The sequence below is a fragment of the Bufo bufo genome, chromosome 3, assembly GCF_905171765.1.
Source record: "Bufo bufo chromosome 3, aBufBuf1.1, whole genome shotgun sequence".
Classification (NCBI taxonomy): domain Eukaryota; kingdom Metazoa; phylum Chordata; class Amphibia; order Anura; family Bufonidae; genus Bufo; species Bufo bufo.
Window position 1 is genome coordinate 279993314 of NC_053391.1, and position 17337 is coordinate 280010650.

Genomic DNA, 17337 nt, shown 5'->3' on the forward strand with positions numbered 1-17337 from the left:
CCCAGCGTTAGGAGAAATCTCTGCAGGTTCAATGGTGCCTGCCAACACTGAGAACGCTGCACCGCCTGGTCTCCCCTTTTATTTCCGGTCATCTGACCGGAACTTGTATCTGGAACGCACGTCTCACCTCTGTGACGTCATTCCGCGACTTCCGGTTCCTGCTCCGGTGCGTTCCACTGCTCCTGCGTCGGCAGTCTGCAGCACACACGTGCGCACCCGGAACTATCGCCCTCTGGCGTGTTCCATGCGAGCCGCTCGTGCGGCCCCACGCGGTCTCACTCCTTTGAGGGACCGGTGTCCTCAGCCTCTGGAATGAAGAATCGGCCCCGGACCGACCTCCATCGTCCCTAAACAGACCCGGCACCCGGTCTCAGGCTGGTAAGACCCATGACTCTCTAGGCTTTCCTAGGACTTCCAAGCCATGGGCCTCCTAGAAATAAAAACTACAAGTCTCCTGCTCCAGGGACAGGAAACCTCACTGAGGTGGGAGAGTGGCTCCACCTTTTTTATGCTACAGGTTTCCTGTCCTTGGAGGCGGAGCCATCTCTCAGTGGTGCTGTCGTGGGGGAGGGGAAAAAATTGTTTATTTAGCACAGTTTTTATTTTTTATGGTGTTCATCTGAGGGGTTAGGTCATGTGATATGTTTATAGAGCTGGTCAATACGGACGCGGCGATACCCAATATGTATACTCCCCCCCCCCTATTTTTTTTAACTTTATTTGGGGAAAATGACGTTTTTGTTTATTTTTACTTGAAACTATTGAGGGGAAAACTATTTTTTCAACTTTTTTTTTCACTTTACTTTTTGTCCCACTTTGGGACTTGAACTTTTGGGGGTATATTCCTTTACAATGCATTCAAATACTTCTGTATTGGAATGCATTGGCTGTATGAGTAATACTGTGTGTATTACTCATACAGCTTCCGGAGCCTGTGAGATCCAGGGTGCTGGATCTCACAGGCTCTTCACTGGAAGGCAGCGCAGATGCCTCAGGAAGGCATCGCGCTGCCTTCCATGCCATCGGGTCCCCCCCACAGCCCCATGGGGACCCGATGGCACCACCGCCGCCGGACCAGGTAAAAGCCGCAAACCGCAGGTCTGAATTGACCTGCGGTTTGCGGCGATCGCCAACACGGGGGTCACGGGACCCCCCCCGCGTATTTAGCCAAGGTGCCTGCTTAATGATTTGAGCAGGCACGTTGTTCCGATCACCGCCCGCCCGTGATAGTAACAACACATGACGTACCGTCATGTGTCCTTTAGGACTTGGGAAACATGCTGTACCGGTACGTCATGTGTCCCTAAGGGGTTAAGATAAATAAGTCCGCAAATCTGGAGATACGGAACAGAACACTACGGAGCGCTTCCGTGGAGTTTCGTCCCGTAAAAAGATAGAACATGTCCTATCTTTGCGGAACGGGCGGATCGCGGACCCATTAAAGTTAAGATATCCGCGATCTGCTGCCCCACGGTCGCTGTTCGTGCATTGCGGCCCGCAGCACGGCCACGGGGCACACACGTTCGTGTGCAGGAGGCCTAAGGAGAACACCGTGGCAATATGAGCGCTGCATTACTTTCAAACAAAGATTGGCAGAGATACCTTCCTGCCTCTTAAAGTACATCTACACGACATTTGTAATGCGACAATAAGTTGCAGTAATGTCGTGAAACATTTTGATGTCGCAATGAGGCTGGCTTAGCTTTTTCTTTTTAGCTTTTCTGCATAAGCATTTTTAAAAGGTATGTCTGCACAACGACATTTGTCATGTGACAAAGTGGTAACCACTACACTGCGACACATTGCCATGCGTGTCGCATGCAGAAAAGCTAAAAAGAAAAAGCTAAGCCAGCCTCACATCTGCTACTAGTTTTAATTCTTTGCATTCGATATGGTAGGATTATTTTTGACATAACACATTTGACAGAGTGAAATTCTAAATATAAATTGGCATGCTACAGATATAAAATGCCCACCACAGGTTCATTTCTGCTGTACATTTTTTTTTATGCTACATGTGAATGAGAAGTGCTAAAAACTCAATATACTTGGCTGGTACTGTATTATGCTGAAAATTTGCCGCAAAAAAATCTGCAGGTAATCAGTCCCGTGTGCACCTACCTTAAAGGGGTTATAAAACTCCTATAATGCTCCCGAAAATGCCCGAGCCCCTCGTACTGGTCATACTTCCCCCACTCCCCAGGCCACGACAGGAACAAGCCTCACTAGTGTCACTCGCGGTTTTGGAGGGGGGGGGGGGGGGGGGGGGGGTTGGTGTACAATTAGTGGCAAGCCGCGACAATGACCTGCCTCCTTATGTCACATGTGACAACACACCTAATGCAAGGGGAACAGATCAGTGGTTTGGCCTGCTTTTGGCTGCGCCCCTCCCCAATCAACAGATGTTGTGATCTGCACGGGGAGGGATATGGAAAGACACAGGTATCGGGGACCAGTTAGGACTATAGAGCAGGGATTCTGTAATGAGATTTTAGCCCTATAAGCTAAACATATGCCCATGTCTGTACTAATAACATGAATCCTAAACTGGCCTTATTAAACCTGCTTGTGGCTCTATTAGCCCAAAAAACTGGTTTTTATAACCTGTCAATCACCTACATAAGGTGCCCAAGGGGACGTCCGTTAATACAGGGTGCCCGGCCATCTGGTGCCCAGCGCCTCCTTCCCAGTCTTAAAGGAGTTCTGCACTTTCATTTAACTGATCTATCCTCTGGATAGATCATCAGCTTCTGATCGGCCGGGGTCCGACACCCAGGATCCCCACCGATCAGCTGTTTGAGAAGGCAGCGGCGCTCCGGCCTTCTCACTGTTTACCGCCGGCCCACTGATGTCACGACTAGAGTTGTTGCGATACCAAATTTTTGATTCGGTTTCGATACCATGAAAAAGTATTGCGATACTCGATACCATGCGAAAAAAATAAACAAAAAAAGCCACGTGCATTCCTCATTTTTAAAAATGGCGAATCGCGCAGTTTTTATTTTATTTTTTCTGTTCCGGCATTCACCACCTAGATTTTTTTTTTATATTTTAATAGTTTGGACTTTTCTGACGTGGCGATGTAATATGTTTATTTATATATTTTATATGTGAAATTGGGAAAAGGGGGGTGATTTATACTTCATATTTTAGTGTTTTTTTTTTTTTCACTTTTTATTTAATAACTATTTCCCCCCTTAGGGGCTAGAACCTGGGATCTTTCATCCCTTTTCCTATTCACCCTGATAGATCTCTATCAGGGTGAATAGGACTCCACACTGTCCCTGCTGCTCTGTGCTTTGTGCACACAGCATCAGGGATGTTACCATGGCAACCAGGGCTTCCTGGCTGCCATGGTAACCGATCGGAGCCCCAGGCTTACACAGCTGGGGCTCCGATCAGAAGCTGCCACTGCACCACCAATGAGGGGGAGTGGAGAGGTCCCTGTGGCCACTGCCACCAATGATTTTAATACTGGAGGGTTGAGAGGGGCCGGCGCACTGTGCCACCAATGATTTTAATGGGATGGGGGGATTGAGGGGGGGGGCACACTGCACCACCAATGATTTTACCCCTTTATACAGGAGGCGGGTACTAGCAGATCAGCGGCAGTTAACTGCCGCTGATCGCAGCTCCCTGTCAGGGGCAGGGTGCCGGCAATGCGATTCTGCTGCCGGCACCCGCCTCCTGTATGTGTTAAAGACTGACTACTGTATATGAGTCCAGACTTTCACTATTAGGCCACACAGAGCGGCGCCCAGCGATGTCTCAGCACTCACCATTAGTCCTGGGCGCCGCTCCGTTCGCCCGCAGTGCCCCATTACTGTCTCCTCTCCTGCTCCACATGCTGCTGATTACTATCGGAGCGATGGGAGGAGACATCAGCTTCACTAGTGGGCGTTCCTTCTCCCTGGCTGTAGCGCTGTCCAATCGCAGCGCAGGGAAAAGGAACGCCCACTAGTGAAGCTGATGTCTCCTCCCATCGCTCCGATAGCAATCCTATCATTGGGGGCGCAGTGCGCCCGCCCCTCCTCCGCCCCTCTCTTCTCATTGCCGCCCCTCCTCCGCCCCTCTCTTCTCATTGCCGCCCCTCCTCCACCCCCTCTCTTCTCATTGCCGCCCCTCCTCCACCCCCTCTCTTCTCATTGCCGCCCCTCCTCCACCCCCTCTCTTCTCATTGCCGCCCCTCTTCTCATTGCCGCCCCTCCTCCGCCCCTCTCTTCTCATTGCCGCCCCTCCTCCGCCCCTCTCTTCTCATTGGTGGCAGCGGCAGCAGCACAGGGGGAGGGAGGACAGCTTCCTTCTCCCCGTGCTGCTGAGAGAGAACATGAGCGCGCCGATAGCAGCGCGCTCATGTTCAGAGATACTAGACTGCGCAGAAGCGCAGCCCAGTATCGAAAAAACGGAAATCCCGGTATCGTATCGATACCGGGACAAAAGTATCGATTGGGTATCGAAATTTCGATACCCGCAACAACCCTAGTCACGACTAGTATCAACTAGCGTGGGCGCGGCTAAGCTCCATTCAAGTGAACAGAGCTTAGCCCCGCCCACACTAGTTGATACTAGTCGTGACGTCAGTGGGCCGGCGGTAAACAGTGAGAAGGTCGCAGCACTGCTGGAGCGCCGCTGCCTTCTCAAACAGCTGATCGGCGGGGGTTCTGGGTGTCGGACCCCGGCCGATCAGAAGCTGATGATCTATCCAGAGGATAGATCATCAGTTAAATTAAAGTGCCGAACCCCTTTAATCGCCACCCTCCCTGTCTACAGTGCCGCCTCCGCAATCCTCCCGTCCCTCTGCCAGATCCGGCACCTGCGCACTAGGCTCAGCCTGATGCGCCGCATTCTCCTGGCAGCGGCTTCGTTGAGCGAAGTGCGCATGCGCATCAGGCCGGGCGCATGAGCACTTCGCTCAACGAAGCCGCTGCCAGGAGAATGTGGCGCATCAGGCTGAGCCTAGTGTGCAGGCGACGGATCTGGCAGAGGGACGGACGGGAGGAGGCACTGTAGACAGGGAGGGCAGCGATTAAGACTGGGAAGGAGGCGCTGGGAACCAGACGGCCGGGCTCCCTGTATTAACGGATGTCCCCTTGGGCACCTTAGGTAGGTGATTGACAGGTTATACAAACCAGTTTTTTGGGCTAAAAGAGCCACAAGCAGGTTTAATAAGGCCAGTTTAGGATTCATGTTATTAGTACGGACATGGGCATATGTTTAGCTTATAAGGCTAAAATCTTTCAGAATCCCTTTAACAGCATAGCAACTGAGCAAGAACAAAAAATAAAAATAAAATAAAAATTACTGAAACCAGCAGCAGCATCTGTGCTTCTGTCTACCTTCTCACCCCTCCAATCCCCCTATACTTCTATGGGCAGCAGAAAACCCAACTCTTCAGTAAACTAATAGCTACTTCACATCAGGACTAATCATTTCCATGGTTCTGCTTAGTAATTGGAGCAAAGCAACAGAAATTAGGCTAGTTTTCACACTAGCACTTTTAGATGCTTGCTGGAACAGCCCGCCAGATATCTGCAATCCCACAAAGTACAGACTCGCATCCAGCCCTATTCACTATCACGCTGGCCCCAATAGTGAATAGGGGCCAGCGGGTGCCAGGTAGCAGCCGGCAGTGCCGGATCCAGACATCTCCCGCAGGCTGCTCCATGCTGGAAAAACCTGCCAACGATGTCTAACGCTAGGGTGAAACTAGCCCAACAGAAATACTACAGTGACTATAATGGGGTCCATCAGATTTACATTAGGAAAAAATATTATATGCAGAATTATTTTATCTACCATTTTTGATATAATCTGTAACAACGGAGCTCCAAATATGAACACAACTTTAGGTGTGAATTTAGGGCGAATGTTACATTTAGGAAAGAAAACTGATAAGTTAAAAAAAAAAAATTCTATATGTTTCAAAGTTTCTTTCATTTGGCTGCACTGATTTATGCACAGAATGCTTTTCATACTTTCAATAAATAGCATGGCGCCTAATCGACTTGAAGTTGTAGATACAGCTATCTTCCCTGGAACAAAAGGACTTACGTCCACAGACAATTACCCAGTAAAACGCAACAATCCTACACGGATGTCAAATAGGCAGATGGATAACTGAGCTACAATCAGCGAAGCCAGAAAGCCTATGAACCTCCATTGTATTATCCATGAGCTACAAACCCCAAACTTACTTAGGCATGGTGTTAATGGCGGAATCGTCACCTCTGTCTCGAGCGGAAGCAACCCACCGATGTTGTAGTCGAGCGGAAGTTGCGTCACACGAGGTACCTGAGCCTGTAACCTCCTTCTTAGTTAAGGGCATAAGGGTTTCTTGTATATTTTACAGTCCCACCGTATACATGAGTTGGTGTATACATGCCCAGCATCCACCGTGCCCTTTGTTAGGGTTATGAGTACGATGTACACGCCTATATGAGCATTTTGTTAACGGCAGTTGTGGGAGGAGTTAGCTACGACCTGTCGTCTTTCGCCTTGTCTAGTGACGTAATGACGTGTGGCGCTCAGGAAGCGGGGAGGCCCCGAGTGGCCAGCTTCGGAGCCGGAGACCGGGTCCTTGAGTAACGGGCCCGGGTACCGTGCTATTTTAGTCAGTGGATAATTAAAGCTTAGTAAGGCCTTGCTTTCAGAGGTCATTGATTTGAGGGCAAAGGCCATAGACCGTCGTCTTGGGGAACAACGGTTGTTTGGGTCTCGAGTCCGAGAATGGACTGTATGGAGAGCTAGATACAGGGACCGGGTGAAGCAGACCAGACTGTTTGAGAGGCACTGAGTGTCCGCCTTACCGGTAGTCTTGGGGCAGGTTGATGTCACTGATAACCTCACCCTAAAAACGGGACGCCAGGGCAAGAATCGTGTACGGTGGTGCCAGTCTGTTAAGAAGCACAGCTCGTGCACTTTGCCATGGAGGGAATGGACGTTGATCTTGATCAGGAGCTGATGCAAAAGTTCAGTTGTCTGGGAACCACCGATAAAGATGTTCTCATTTCTGAGTTCCAGCGGCTCCTCGGCTTTCAACTTAATCCTGCCGGTTGTGCGTTTTTCTTGGACATGACAAACTGGTAAGTGATAGGATACAGCGTGTGTCAGTGAGGGTCTGGTGAAGACAAGGGGGAAGGTTTCATTTATTACGATTTTCTGTGAGATCGGAGGCGCATCACTGAACAGAACAGGATTGAACCTGCCTGAGGTTCACACAGCTAAATTCTGCCACTAATTTGCCATGGAGTCAGCAGCAGGAAAAGGTTCTTTTCGGCTGCTAAATCCACAAACAAATCTCAACAATAGTTTGTCCATTGACTTTAATGTAAAAAATCCCTCCTTGTGCACAGAGTGTAAAATGGTAGAGGTTTTTAAAGTAGCTATTTTAAAAAACGCTTTAGAAGTGGCATGTTACTTTTTGGAAGTCGATTTGATTTTGGATTTCATACACTTCAATGGTGGAAGCAGAGAAACCTCCACCAAATTAAAAATCTGTCACCAAAACTACCTATTGTGAGGTAGTAATCTGCTGCTGATTTCGCTGTGTCAACTTGGCCTCACAGGTCATGGCTGTTGGCATCATCTCATGATTAGTGGTCAGTGAATCAGGACCGCCACGTTTGGGACCGTACAGAACATTATGGTGTCCAGATACCTAACCTGGACTTTGGTGCCAAAGTCCATGTTTGTTCATAATTTAAATAAAGCTTGTTGAAAGGCTGCAGCGCAGCCAATCAACAAACCTTTTTAAGGGGTTCTGCAGTTTTTTTAAACTGTTGATCTATCCTCTGGATAGATCATCAGCATCTGATCGGCGGGGGTCCGACACCCGGGACCCCAGCCGATCAGCTGTTTGAGAAGACAGCTGCGCTGGCAGTAGTGCCGCAGCCTTTTTGCTGTTTACCGCAGGCCCAGTGACATCACGACTAGTATCAATGGCCTGTGCGCAGCTAAGGCTACTTTCACACTAGCGTTGTTTGAATCCGTCGTTCAATTCCGTCACTGAAACTGCCCGCCGGATCCGGAAAAACGTGTGAAAACGGATTGCATTTGAATCCTGATCAGGATTTTGATCACAATGAAAAAATGCATTGGAAAAAACGGATCCGCCATTTATGGACCTTAACTTTTTTTTCAAATTTTTCGGGTTTAATATGCAAAAGCCGGATCCGGTTTGACGGAACACACGGCGCCGGATCCGGCGTTAATGCAAGTAAATGGGGGAAAAAAGCCGGATCCGGTGTTCAGTCAAAATGTTCCGGATTTTTGGCTGGAGGTAAGAATACAACATGCTACGGTTTTCTGAAAAGCCTGATCAGTCAAAAAGACTGAACTGAAAACATCCTGATGCATCCTGAACGGATTGCTCTCCATTCAGAATGCATGGGGATAAAACTGATCAGTTCTTTTCCAGATTTGAGCCCCTAGGACGGAACTCAGCGCCGGAAAAGAAAAACGCTAGTGTGAAAGTACCCTAAGCTCCATTCAAGTGAACAGAGCTTAGTCCCGTCCAGGCCATTGATACTAGTCGTGACGTCACTGGGCCTGCGGTAAACAGCGAGAAGGCCGTGGCACTACTGCCAGCGCCGCTTCCTTCTTAAACAGCTGATCGGCAGGGGTCCCAGGTGTCGGACCTCCGCCGATCAGATGCTGATGATCTATCCAGAGGACGTACGCCTTCTAAGAATGGTGAGGCCTGAACAAGTAGAGGCGGTAGTAGATTGAATCGCTGACAGTGCCTCCAGTTCCTTCACATTGTCTTCCACCCGATCCCCTGCCCAAAGCGCAGAGTTGGCACTGGTGGCCCACGAACATCCTTCTTCCATCTCAAACCCTTGCACATCAGTCAAGCAGTCTGAGCCCCAAGTCATGCAGCCGACACTTATGCATTTTGATTACTCTGCTGGCGGGGTTTCAGTTAGCCATCCACCTAGCCCTACCCCAGAAATTAAGAGATTGAGTGCACTGATGCCCAACCACTTGTGTTTGAGGATGTGGGAGGACCGCCACAGCGCGTCTCTGATGATGATGACAAAACACAGGTGTCAACTGCTGCGGCTTTCTGCACTGAGCAGAAGGGCAGGGATGATGAGTGGTTGGAAGATGATGTGGAGGATGATGAGGTCCTATACCTCACATGGCATCCAGGTCATCCAAGTGATGTGTGCTATTCGGAGGAAGAGGTGGTGGTCACGCAGCGCCAGCCGCAGAGCAAAAGAGGTAGCAGGGTGCAAAACCACAGCGCCCGTCCCCCAGCCAGTATGCCTGCAGCTGCCCAATGTGCCAAGGAACATAGTGCACCAAAGCCAGCGCTGAGGAGTTCCCTGGTGTGGCAGTTCTTCAGGCAGTGTGCTGACGAGAGGACATGGGTTGTTTACACGCTGTGCAGTCAGAGCCTGAAGTGGGGCATAAATGTTCTAAACCTGAGCACCACCTGCATGATTAGGCATCAAACCGCAAAGCACGAGCTGCAGTGGAGCAGACACCTGAAGAACCACGAAAGATCTTAGGCTCCTCCTGCTCCCTCTTCTGCTGCGGTCTCGGCCTCTTCCTTCCCCTCTGGAGCAACAGGGGCACCTGCTACCCTGCAAACAGAAGATGTGGCTAGGGCTGCAGCTATTGATTATTTTAGTAATCAAGTATTCTATTGATTAATCCAACGATTAATCAAGTACTCTAATAAGAAAAAAACTCATCAGCCATCCCTGTGCCATCATCAGATTCCCCTGCTATCAGTCCTCGGCACCATCAGCTCCCCCCATGCCATGTCCTTTGTGCCATCACCCACCATGCCAGTAGTACTGTGCCATCAGTCCTTGTACAATCATCCCCCATGCCATCAGTCCTCTGTACCACCATCCCCCCCATGCCATCAGTCCTGTGCCAATACCCCCCTTCCCCCCACCCCATGCCATCAGGTCTCTGACCCATCACCCACAATGCGGTTTGGCGTACATCCTACTGCTACTGAGTTTTGCTGGAGGTTTCTTGGTGGCAGCCTGTTACTCCGCTACTTCCTCCTCTTCCTTCTCTACCTCCTCCTCATCACATCAGCGCAACACCTGCACCACCAACTTCAGCACAGTCAGGGGGAAACGACAGCAGGCTGTTCTGAAACTCATATTTTTTGGGGAAAGACCCCACACTGCTCTGGAGCTGTGGGCGGGCATGGAACAACAGACCGATGAGTGGTTGGTGACGCTGAGCCTCAAGCCCGGCCTGGTGGTGTGCGACTATGGGCAAAATTTTGTAGCGGCTCTGGGCTTAGCCGTTTTGACGCACATCTCTTGCCTGGCACATGTGCTGAACTTTGGTGCATAGGTTCCTGAAAAATGTCAGAGCTGCTGCAGAGAGGGCCATCTGTGCGCACTTTCGGTGTTCTCACCCTGCTGCTGCTCGCCTGTCTGCACTGCAGCATAACTTCTGCATTCCAGCTCACTGCCTTATTATGTATGACGTACCCACAAGGTGGAACTCCACCTTGCACATGCTGGAGAGACTGTACGTGCAGCAGCAGGCGATAGTGGAGTTTCAGCTGCAGCAGGCATGGGTGAGTCGCTCTGCACCACTTTACCACCGAGTGGGCCTCCATGCGGGGCGTGTGTGCCGTGTTCTGCTTTTTCGAGTATCCATCAACATGGCCAGTGCTGTTGACGCCATCCTCAGCATTACTATCTCACTTCTATGTCAACTTAAAAAAACTCTTTGGGCAATGATGGATGAGGATGTGGACGAAGAGGGATAATTCCAACGATTATCAGGCCAGTTGTTCACAAGTGGCTCGATGGGTGGGTTCCTGCGCCAACAGCGGCCAGGTATACAAATGTCCAACCAGGGCACAGTTTTGGATTATGATGATGATGAGGATCCGCTTTTACAACAGGGTGGCACCCAGATAAGCTCGCGGGCATCACTAGAACGTGGCTGTGCGGGATACAGAGGACAAAGACAATACCCCTCCCACCGAGGATAGCTTGTCGTTGCCTCTGGGCAGCCTGGCACCAGAGGTCGCGCTACATTTTTTCCGGAAGAGTAAAAATACTCCTCTGACCGTTTTTGAGGAGTATTTTTAGCCGAGGAGGAGTACGTAATTTGCGGTAATTCATATATATAATACACAGGCCTAAATAATGTTAAGATGTTGCTATTTCTGCAAGGAAACCATTACCAGTCTCCTCTATAAGGTCTTCCATGCAGAAATAGCTAATTTTGACCTTTTTAAATTTATCTCTCAGAAGACTGAATCCCTACCTTTCTTGAAGCACCAAATCTGTCACGTAGCGATCGGAGCGGTAGGCTGTGCATAACACAATGCAATAAGAATTGATCAGGGACGTCTGGTGGTTGTGGCAGGGAGTAGTGGGTGGCTTGGTGGCAGTGGGACGAGTGCGCAGGAAGCAGTTATAGGACAGTCTCATACACAGTATAGTGCACTTGACGTCTCTGCACTGTGGCTTTCACTATAAGGTCTGAAGCACACGACTGGATCAATTTTGCAGTACGCAAATTACTGATGCGGTTCGTGTGCAATCCGCATTTTCTTGCGGACCCATTGATTTAAGTGGGTTCGCCAGAACAGGAGATGCTCTATCTTTTGCAGCATGGAGATGTGGATAGCACACGGATGTCCATATTTTGTGGATCTGCAATTTGCACATGAGATCTAATGGGGGCAAAATGGCTGTCCCTATATCTGGGACAATCTATTGCCTATTTGCCAACCCTCCTTGGTTTTTCTGGAGTCTCCCTAAAAATGTAAGCCCTCTTAGATCCCAGCTGGACACAAAACATTGCACCAATCACAAATTGTGCTTTCTAATTATGAGAAATTCATTTAATGTGCTCACCAATCATAAGTCTTCCGATAGTCACATTCACTTCATGTTCTGGATGGTCGGGCTGCGGGTCACTTTCTCCATGTGCTCACAGCGTCCTCTCCAGTGAAGAACGTGCGCCCAAACTCATAGCCCACCCCAACACATCACCGTCAGCCCCCCCCAGTCTCCATGTCAACATGCGCTGCGCCCAACTGGCCTAGCACGGACCCGATCATTTTATTCATCCGACCAGGGAAAGCATGCTCAGGCATATAGTGCCCCGGGGGGAGTCTGTTGGTATCTGGTTACTGTGGAGTTTGGGTGCACATTCTTCACTGGAGAGGACGCCGTAAGCACATGGAGGAAGTGACCCACAGCCCAAGACCGCTTACCCCGCCAGGCACCACCCGGTGAGAATCTCGCACCGCTGCAGGACTCTTCCTCCTCACTTCAGAGCAGTGTGCCGAATTGTCCGGCTGCCCGCTCAATCCGACCAATAACAAAGCTCCTTGCTATAAGGAGCTTTGTTATTGGTCATTTCAGGCACAGGCAGCATCGCTGCGCTGCCTGTGCCGCTCACGTCCAAATTAGTAAAATGTCAACCCAAGAATGTAACAGAAAAATTTGTGAAATTTATTAACCTTTCTACTTGGTAGAGCAGGGGTCTATAACAGAAAAAAAATTGTCACCCGAAAATGTAAAAGAAAAATTTGTGAATTTTTTTAACATGTCTACTAGGTATAGCAGTGGTACATCTCACCGGAAAATGTAACAAAGTAGTGAAATGACCTAAAATAAAATAAAATACGTACAAATAAAATAAATGAATTATGAGGTGGAGGTCCATATGGAGTAGGAGTTTGAGGAGGCGGTGGAGGTAGTGGTGTAGGTTGGAGGGCGGGGTAGCTAACACTGGTTTTTGGTTTTAATTTTTAAAAAAAATTAGGGTACACTCCAAAAGAGTGTTAAATATCCAAAATACAAGAATAAGCAATTGCGCTGCAATATAACAATGGCTGGTTAAGGCTGATATACATGTCTATTCTCCACAAGGTACGGACAAGTCCTGTGGGATCCATGCTTGGTTCATTTTAATGAACGTGAGCTTGTCCACATTGGCTGTGGACAGGCGGCTGCGCTTGTCTGTGATAGCGCCCCCTGCCATGCTAAACACACGATCAGATAATACACTGGCTGCAGGGCAGGCCAGCACCTCCAAGGCGTAACGGGCAAGCTCAGGCCATGTACCCAATTTGGAGACCCAGAAGTTGAAGGGGGCAGACCTGTCATTTAGTACGTGTAGGCGTGTGCACACATACTGCTCTACAATGTTGGTGAAATGCTGCCTCCTGCTAAGACGTTCCATATCAGCTGGTGGTGCTGGTTGTTGTGGCGTGCTGACAAAGCTTTTCCACATTTCGGCCATGCTAACCCTGCCTTCTGAGGTGCTGGCGGTGCCCCAGCTGCGTTGGCGACCTCTTCCTTCGCCTTGTGCTTCCACTGTGCCCCCACTGTCAGGTGGGAATGCCACCAGCAGCGCGTCTGCCAGAGTGCGCTTGTACTCGTGCATCTTCCAATCACGCTCCAGTGAGGGAATTAAGGACGGTACGTTGTCCTTGTAACGGGGATCCAGCAGCATGGCCACCCAGTAATCAGCACAAGTTAGAATGTGGGCAACTCGGCGGTCGTTGCGGAGACACTGCAGCATGTAATCGCTCATGTGTGCCAGACTGCCCAGAGGCAACGAAAAGCTGTCCACTGTGGGAGGTGTATTGTCTGTGTCCTCTGTATCCCCCCAGCCACGTACCAGTGATGGCCATGAGCTGGTCGGGGTACCACCCTGCTGTGAACATGGTTCCTCCTCCTCCATCTCATTATCCACCTCGTCATCCTCCAGAACTGTGCCCTGGCTGGACAATACTGTACCTGGCGTTTGTGGGTGCAGGAACCCACCCTTGGAGCCACTTGTGAATGACTGGCCGGAAGCCCTACGAAATGATCCCTCTTCCTCCCGTTCCACATCCTCTTCCATCATCGCCAGGAGCGTTTTTTTCAAGGAGGCATAGAAGTGGGATAGTTACCCTGAGAACGGCGTTATCGGCACTGGCCATGTTGGTGGAGTACTTGAAACAGCGCAACAAGGAACACAGGTCTCGCATGGAGGCCCACTCATTGGTGGTGAAGTGGTGCTGTTCTGCTGAGCGACTCACCCCTGCGTGCTGCAGCTGAAACTCTACTATCGCCTGCTGCTGCTCGCACAGTCCGGCCAGCATGTGCAAGGTGGAGTTCCACCTTGTGGGCACGTCGCATATTAAGCGGTGATCAGCAAGGCCGAAGTTACGCTGCAGCGCTAACAGGCGAGCAGCAGCAGGGTGAGAACGCCAAAAGCGTGCACAGACGGCCCGCACTTTGACATATCGGGGTAATTTTTAAGGAATCTCTGCACCACCAAATTCAGCACATGCTCCAGGCAAGGGATGTGGGTCAAACCGGCTAGTCCCAGAGCTGCTACGAGATTTCGCCTATTATTGCACACAACCAGGCGGGCTTGAGGCTCACTGGCACAAACCACTCATTGGTCTATTGTTCAAGGCCCGTCCACAACTCTTGTGTGGAGTGGGGTTTGTCCCCAAACAGACAAGTTTTAAAACTGCCTACTGTCGTTTTCCCCTGGCTGTGCAGAAGTTGGTGTTGAAGGTGTTACACTGACCGGATGAGGAGCCGGTAGAGGATGAGGAGGCGGAGTAGAAGGAGGAAGCAACAGGAGGCAAACTGAAGCGCCCTGCAATCCTCGGTGGTGGGAGGATATGCGCCAAACTGCTATCCGCCTCAGGCCCATCCATTACTGCATTTACCCAGTGTGCTGTTAAGGAGATATAACGTCCCTGACCGTGCTTATTGGTTCACGTATCCGTAGTGAGGTGCACCTTGCCATAGATGGCGTTGCGCAGTGCACACCTGATTTTGTCCCCCACTTGGTTGTGCAGGGAAGGGATGGCTCGCCTTGAAACGTAGTGGTGGCTGGGCACGACATACTGTGGGATAGCCACCGCCATAAGGCCTTTAAAACTATACGTCTCTACCAGAGGGAATGACAGCATTTCAAAGGCCAGTAATTTAGAAATGCTGGCATTCAGGGCTAGGGATCGCAGGTGGGTAGGGGTATACTCCTCTTCCTCTCCAGTGTTTGGGAGATGGAGAACTGAACGCTTCCGTGGGACATTGTGGAGATGCTTGGTGACCCAGGTGGTGGTGTTGCTGGCAGATCCTCTGTTTTGCGGGGTGGCAGGTGGCACTGTCACTCCAGACGTGGATGAAGAGGCCGAGACTGCAGCAGAAGAGGTAGCAGGAGGAGCCAGAGACCTTTCTTGGTTTTTGAGGTGTCTACTCCACTGCAGCTCGTGCTTAGCACTTAAATGCCTGGTCATGCAGGTTGTGCTCAGGTTGAGAATGTTTATGCCTCGCTTCAGGCTCTGATTGCACAGCGTGCAAACCACTTGTGTCTTGTCGTCAGCACATTGTCTGAAGAACTGTCACGCCAGGGAACTCCTTGGAGCTGGCTTTGGTGTGCTCGGTCCCTTGCTGCGGTGGGCAGTAGCAAGCGTACTGTCTAGGGGACGGCCGCTCCGCTTTTGCACCCTGCTCCCTCTTCTGCTGTGCTGTTGGCTCTCTTCCTCTGAACTTCATAGGTCACTCTCATGACCTTGATTCCATGTGAGGTCGAGGACCTCATCGTCCTCCACATCATCTTCCACCCAGTCTTCACCCCTGCCCTCCTTGTCACTCTGCACACTTTCGAAAGCCCCAGCAGTTGGCACCTGTTTTTCGTCATCATCTGAGACGTGCCGCGATGGTCCTCCCATGTACTCATCTTGAAACATAAGTGGTTGGGCATCGGTGCACTCAATCTCTTCCACCTGGGAAACCCTGCTAACAGAGTCATCAAAAAGCAGAAGAGACTGCTGCATGACTTTGGGCTCAGACTGCTTGTCTGATTTGCAAGAGGGTGAGGTGAAAGACTGAGGTTTTTGTCTCAAAATGGCTGTTTTGCAAATATCTGAATAGAACCACAGTATCTAAAGTGTGTATCTTACAATGACATATGCAGCAAAGGCTGCAAAATGAAGTTTTTGGCCCAAAATGGGTGTTTGTTTAATAACTGAATATGACAGCAGTATATAACCCTTGAATTTCATACGTGTTGATGCTGCAAGGGCTGTAAAAAAAAATAAAGGGTGTTTTTAAAAACCTCGAAAATTATGGCTGTATTTCTAGCTTAAATTGCACACTGACTAATCCTGGAAATGCACCAGATGTTGTATATTGCCAAAAAATAGTGTTTTTTTTTTTTTAGGGATGTTCCGATACCATTTTTTTAAGACTGAGTACGAGTACCGATACTTTTATTTAAGTACTCACCGATACCAATTACCGATACTAATTTTAACAATAAAATACACACACATGTATTTTCTGACCACTGACCAACCAAAAGGCCCAAAAACAAAACTATAACATTCCAAGGAGACGTTATACTGTATGGGGGCAGCCGCAAGGAGACGTTACACTGTATGGGGGGCAGCCGCAAGGAGACGTTACACTGTATGGGGGGCAGCCGCAAGGAGACGTTATACTGTATGGGGGGCAGCCGCAAGGAGACGTTACACTGTATGGGGGGCAGCCGCAAGGAGACGTTACACTGTATGGGGGGCAGCCGCAAGGAGACGTTACACTGTATGGGGGGCAGCCGCAAGGAGACGTTACACTGTATGGGGGGCAGCCGCAAGGAGACGTTACACTGTATGGGGGGCAGCCGCAAGGAGACGTTACACTGTATGGGGGGCAGCCGCAAGGAGACGTTACACTGTATGGGGGGCAGCCGCAAGGAGACGTTACACTGTATGGGGGGCAGCCGCAAGGAGACGTTACACTGTATGGGGGGCAGCCGCAAGGAGACGTTACACTGTATGGGGGGCAGCCGCAAGGAGACGTTACACTGTATGGGGGGCAGCCGCAAGGAGACGTTACAGTAAGGAGTCAGGACAACAATTTTTGAAGCCCCTCCCTCCTCAGTATAATAGTCTTGTGGCCATCATACAGTAATGTATATTTCTTCTTGCCCTAATGCCTGCTTTTAGAGATCAATGTGCAGCTTGCAGGCAGGAAGGGAAGGACCAGGGCCATAGAAGACAGACACAACACCTTTGGAGGGACTCGCTCCTGGCAAACACAGCTCTGCTGCAGTGAATGCAGTGGAGCAGACTGATGTAATTACAATGTATAGTTATTGCAGGGACTCAGAGAATCGTCTGAGAGTTTATTAGTTAAAAGAATCGAATGAGTCAGAGACGGTCACCGAGTCCCTGCCAGGCTTCCTGCTCTGCTACATGCACCCTGTACACACACAGCTCCACTACATGCTATGCTAATAATGCCCCCCCCCTTCCCCCGGACGGACTTAGGCTACTTTCACACTTGCGTTGTTCTTTTCCGGCATAGAGTTCCGTCACAGGGGCTC

General features: G+C 50.0%; 2 protein-coding genes across 2 annotated transcripts in view; one reads left to right on the forward strand and one right to left on the reverse strand.

Annotated features, from left to right (window-relative positions):
- SNRPC (small nuclear ribonucleoprotein polypeptide C) overlaps positions 1-6349 on the reverse strand; it is a 65275-nt gene extending 58926 nt beyond the window's left edge. Inside the window, exon 1 of the mRNA XM_040424156.1 lies at positions 6195-6349. Within this exon, the coding sequence (XP_040280090.1) occupies positions 6195-6325 (131 nt within the window). The 5' untranslated portion in view covers positions 6326-6349. The remainder of the gene's footprint in view (positions 1-6194) is intronic.
- Positions 6350-6491: 142 nt separating this feature from the next.
- Positions 6492-17337, forward strand: part of ILRUN (inflammation and lipid regulator with UBA-like and NBR1-like domains) — a 239794-nt gene continuing 228948 nt past the window's right edge. The window contains exon 1 of the mRNA XM_040424155.1: positions 6492-7082. Within this exon, the coding sequence (XP_040280089.1) occupies positions 6925-7082 (158 nt within the window). The 5' untranslated portion in view covers positions 6492-6924. The remainder of the gene's footprint in view (positions 7083-17337) is intronic.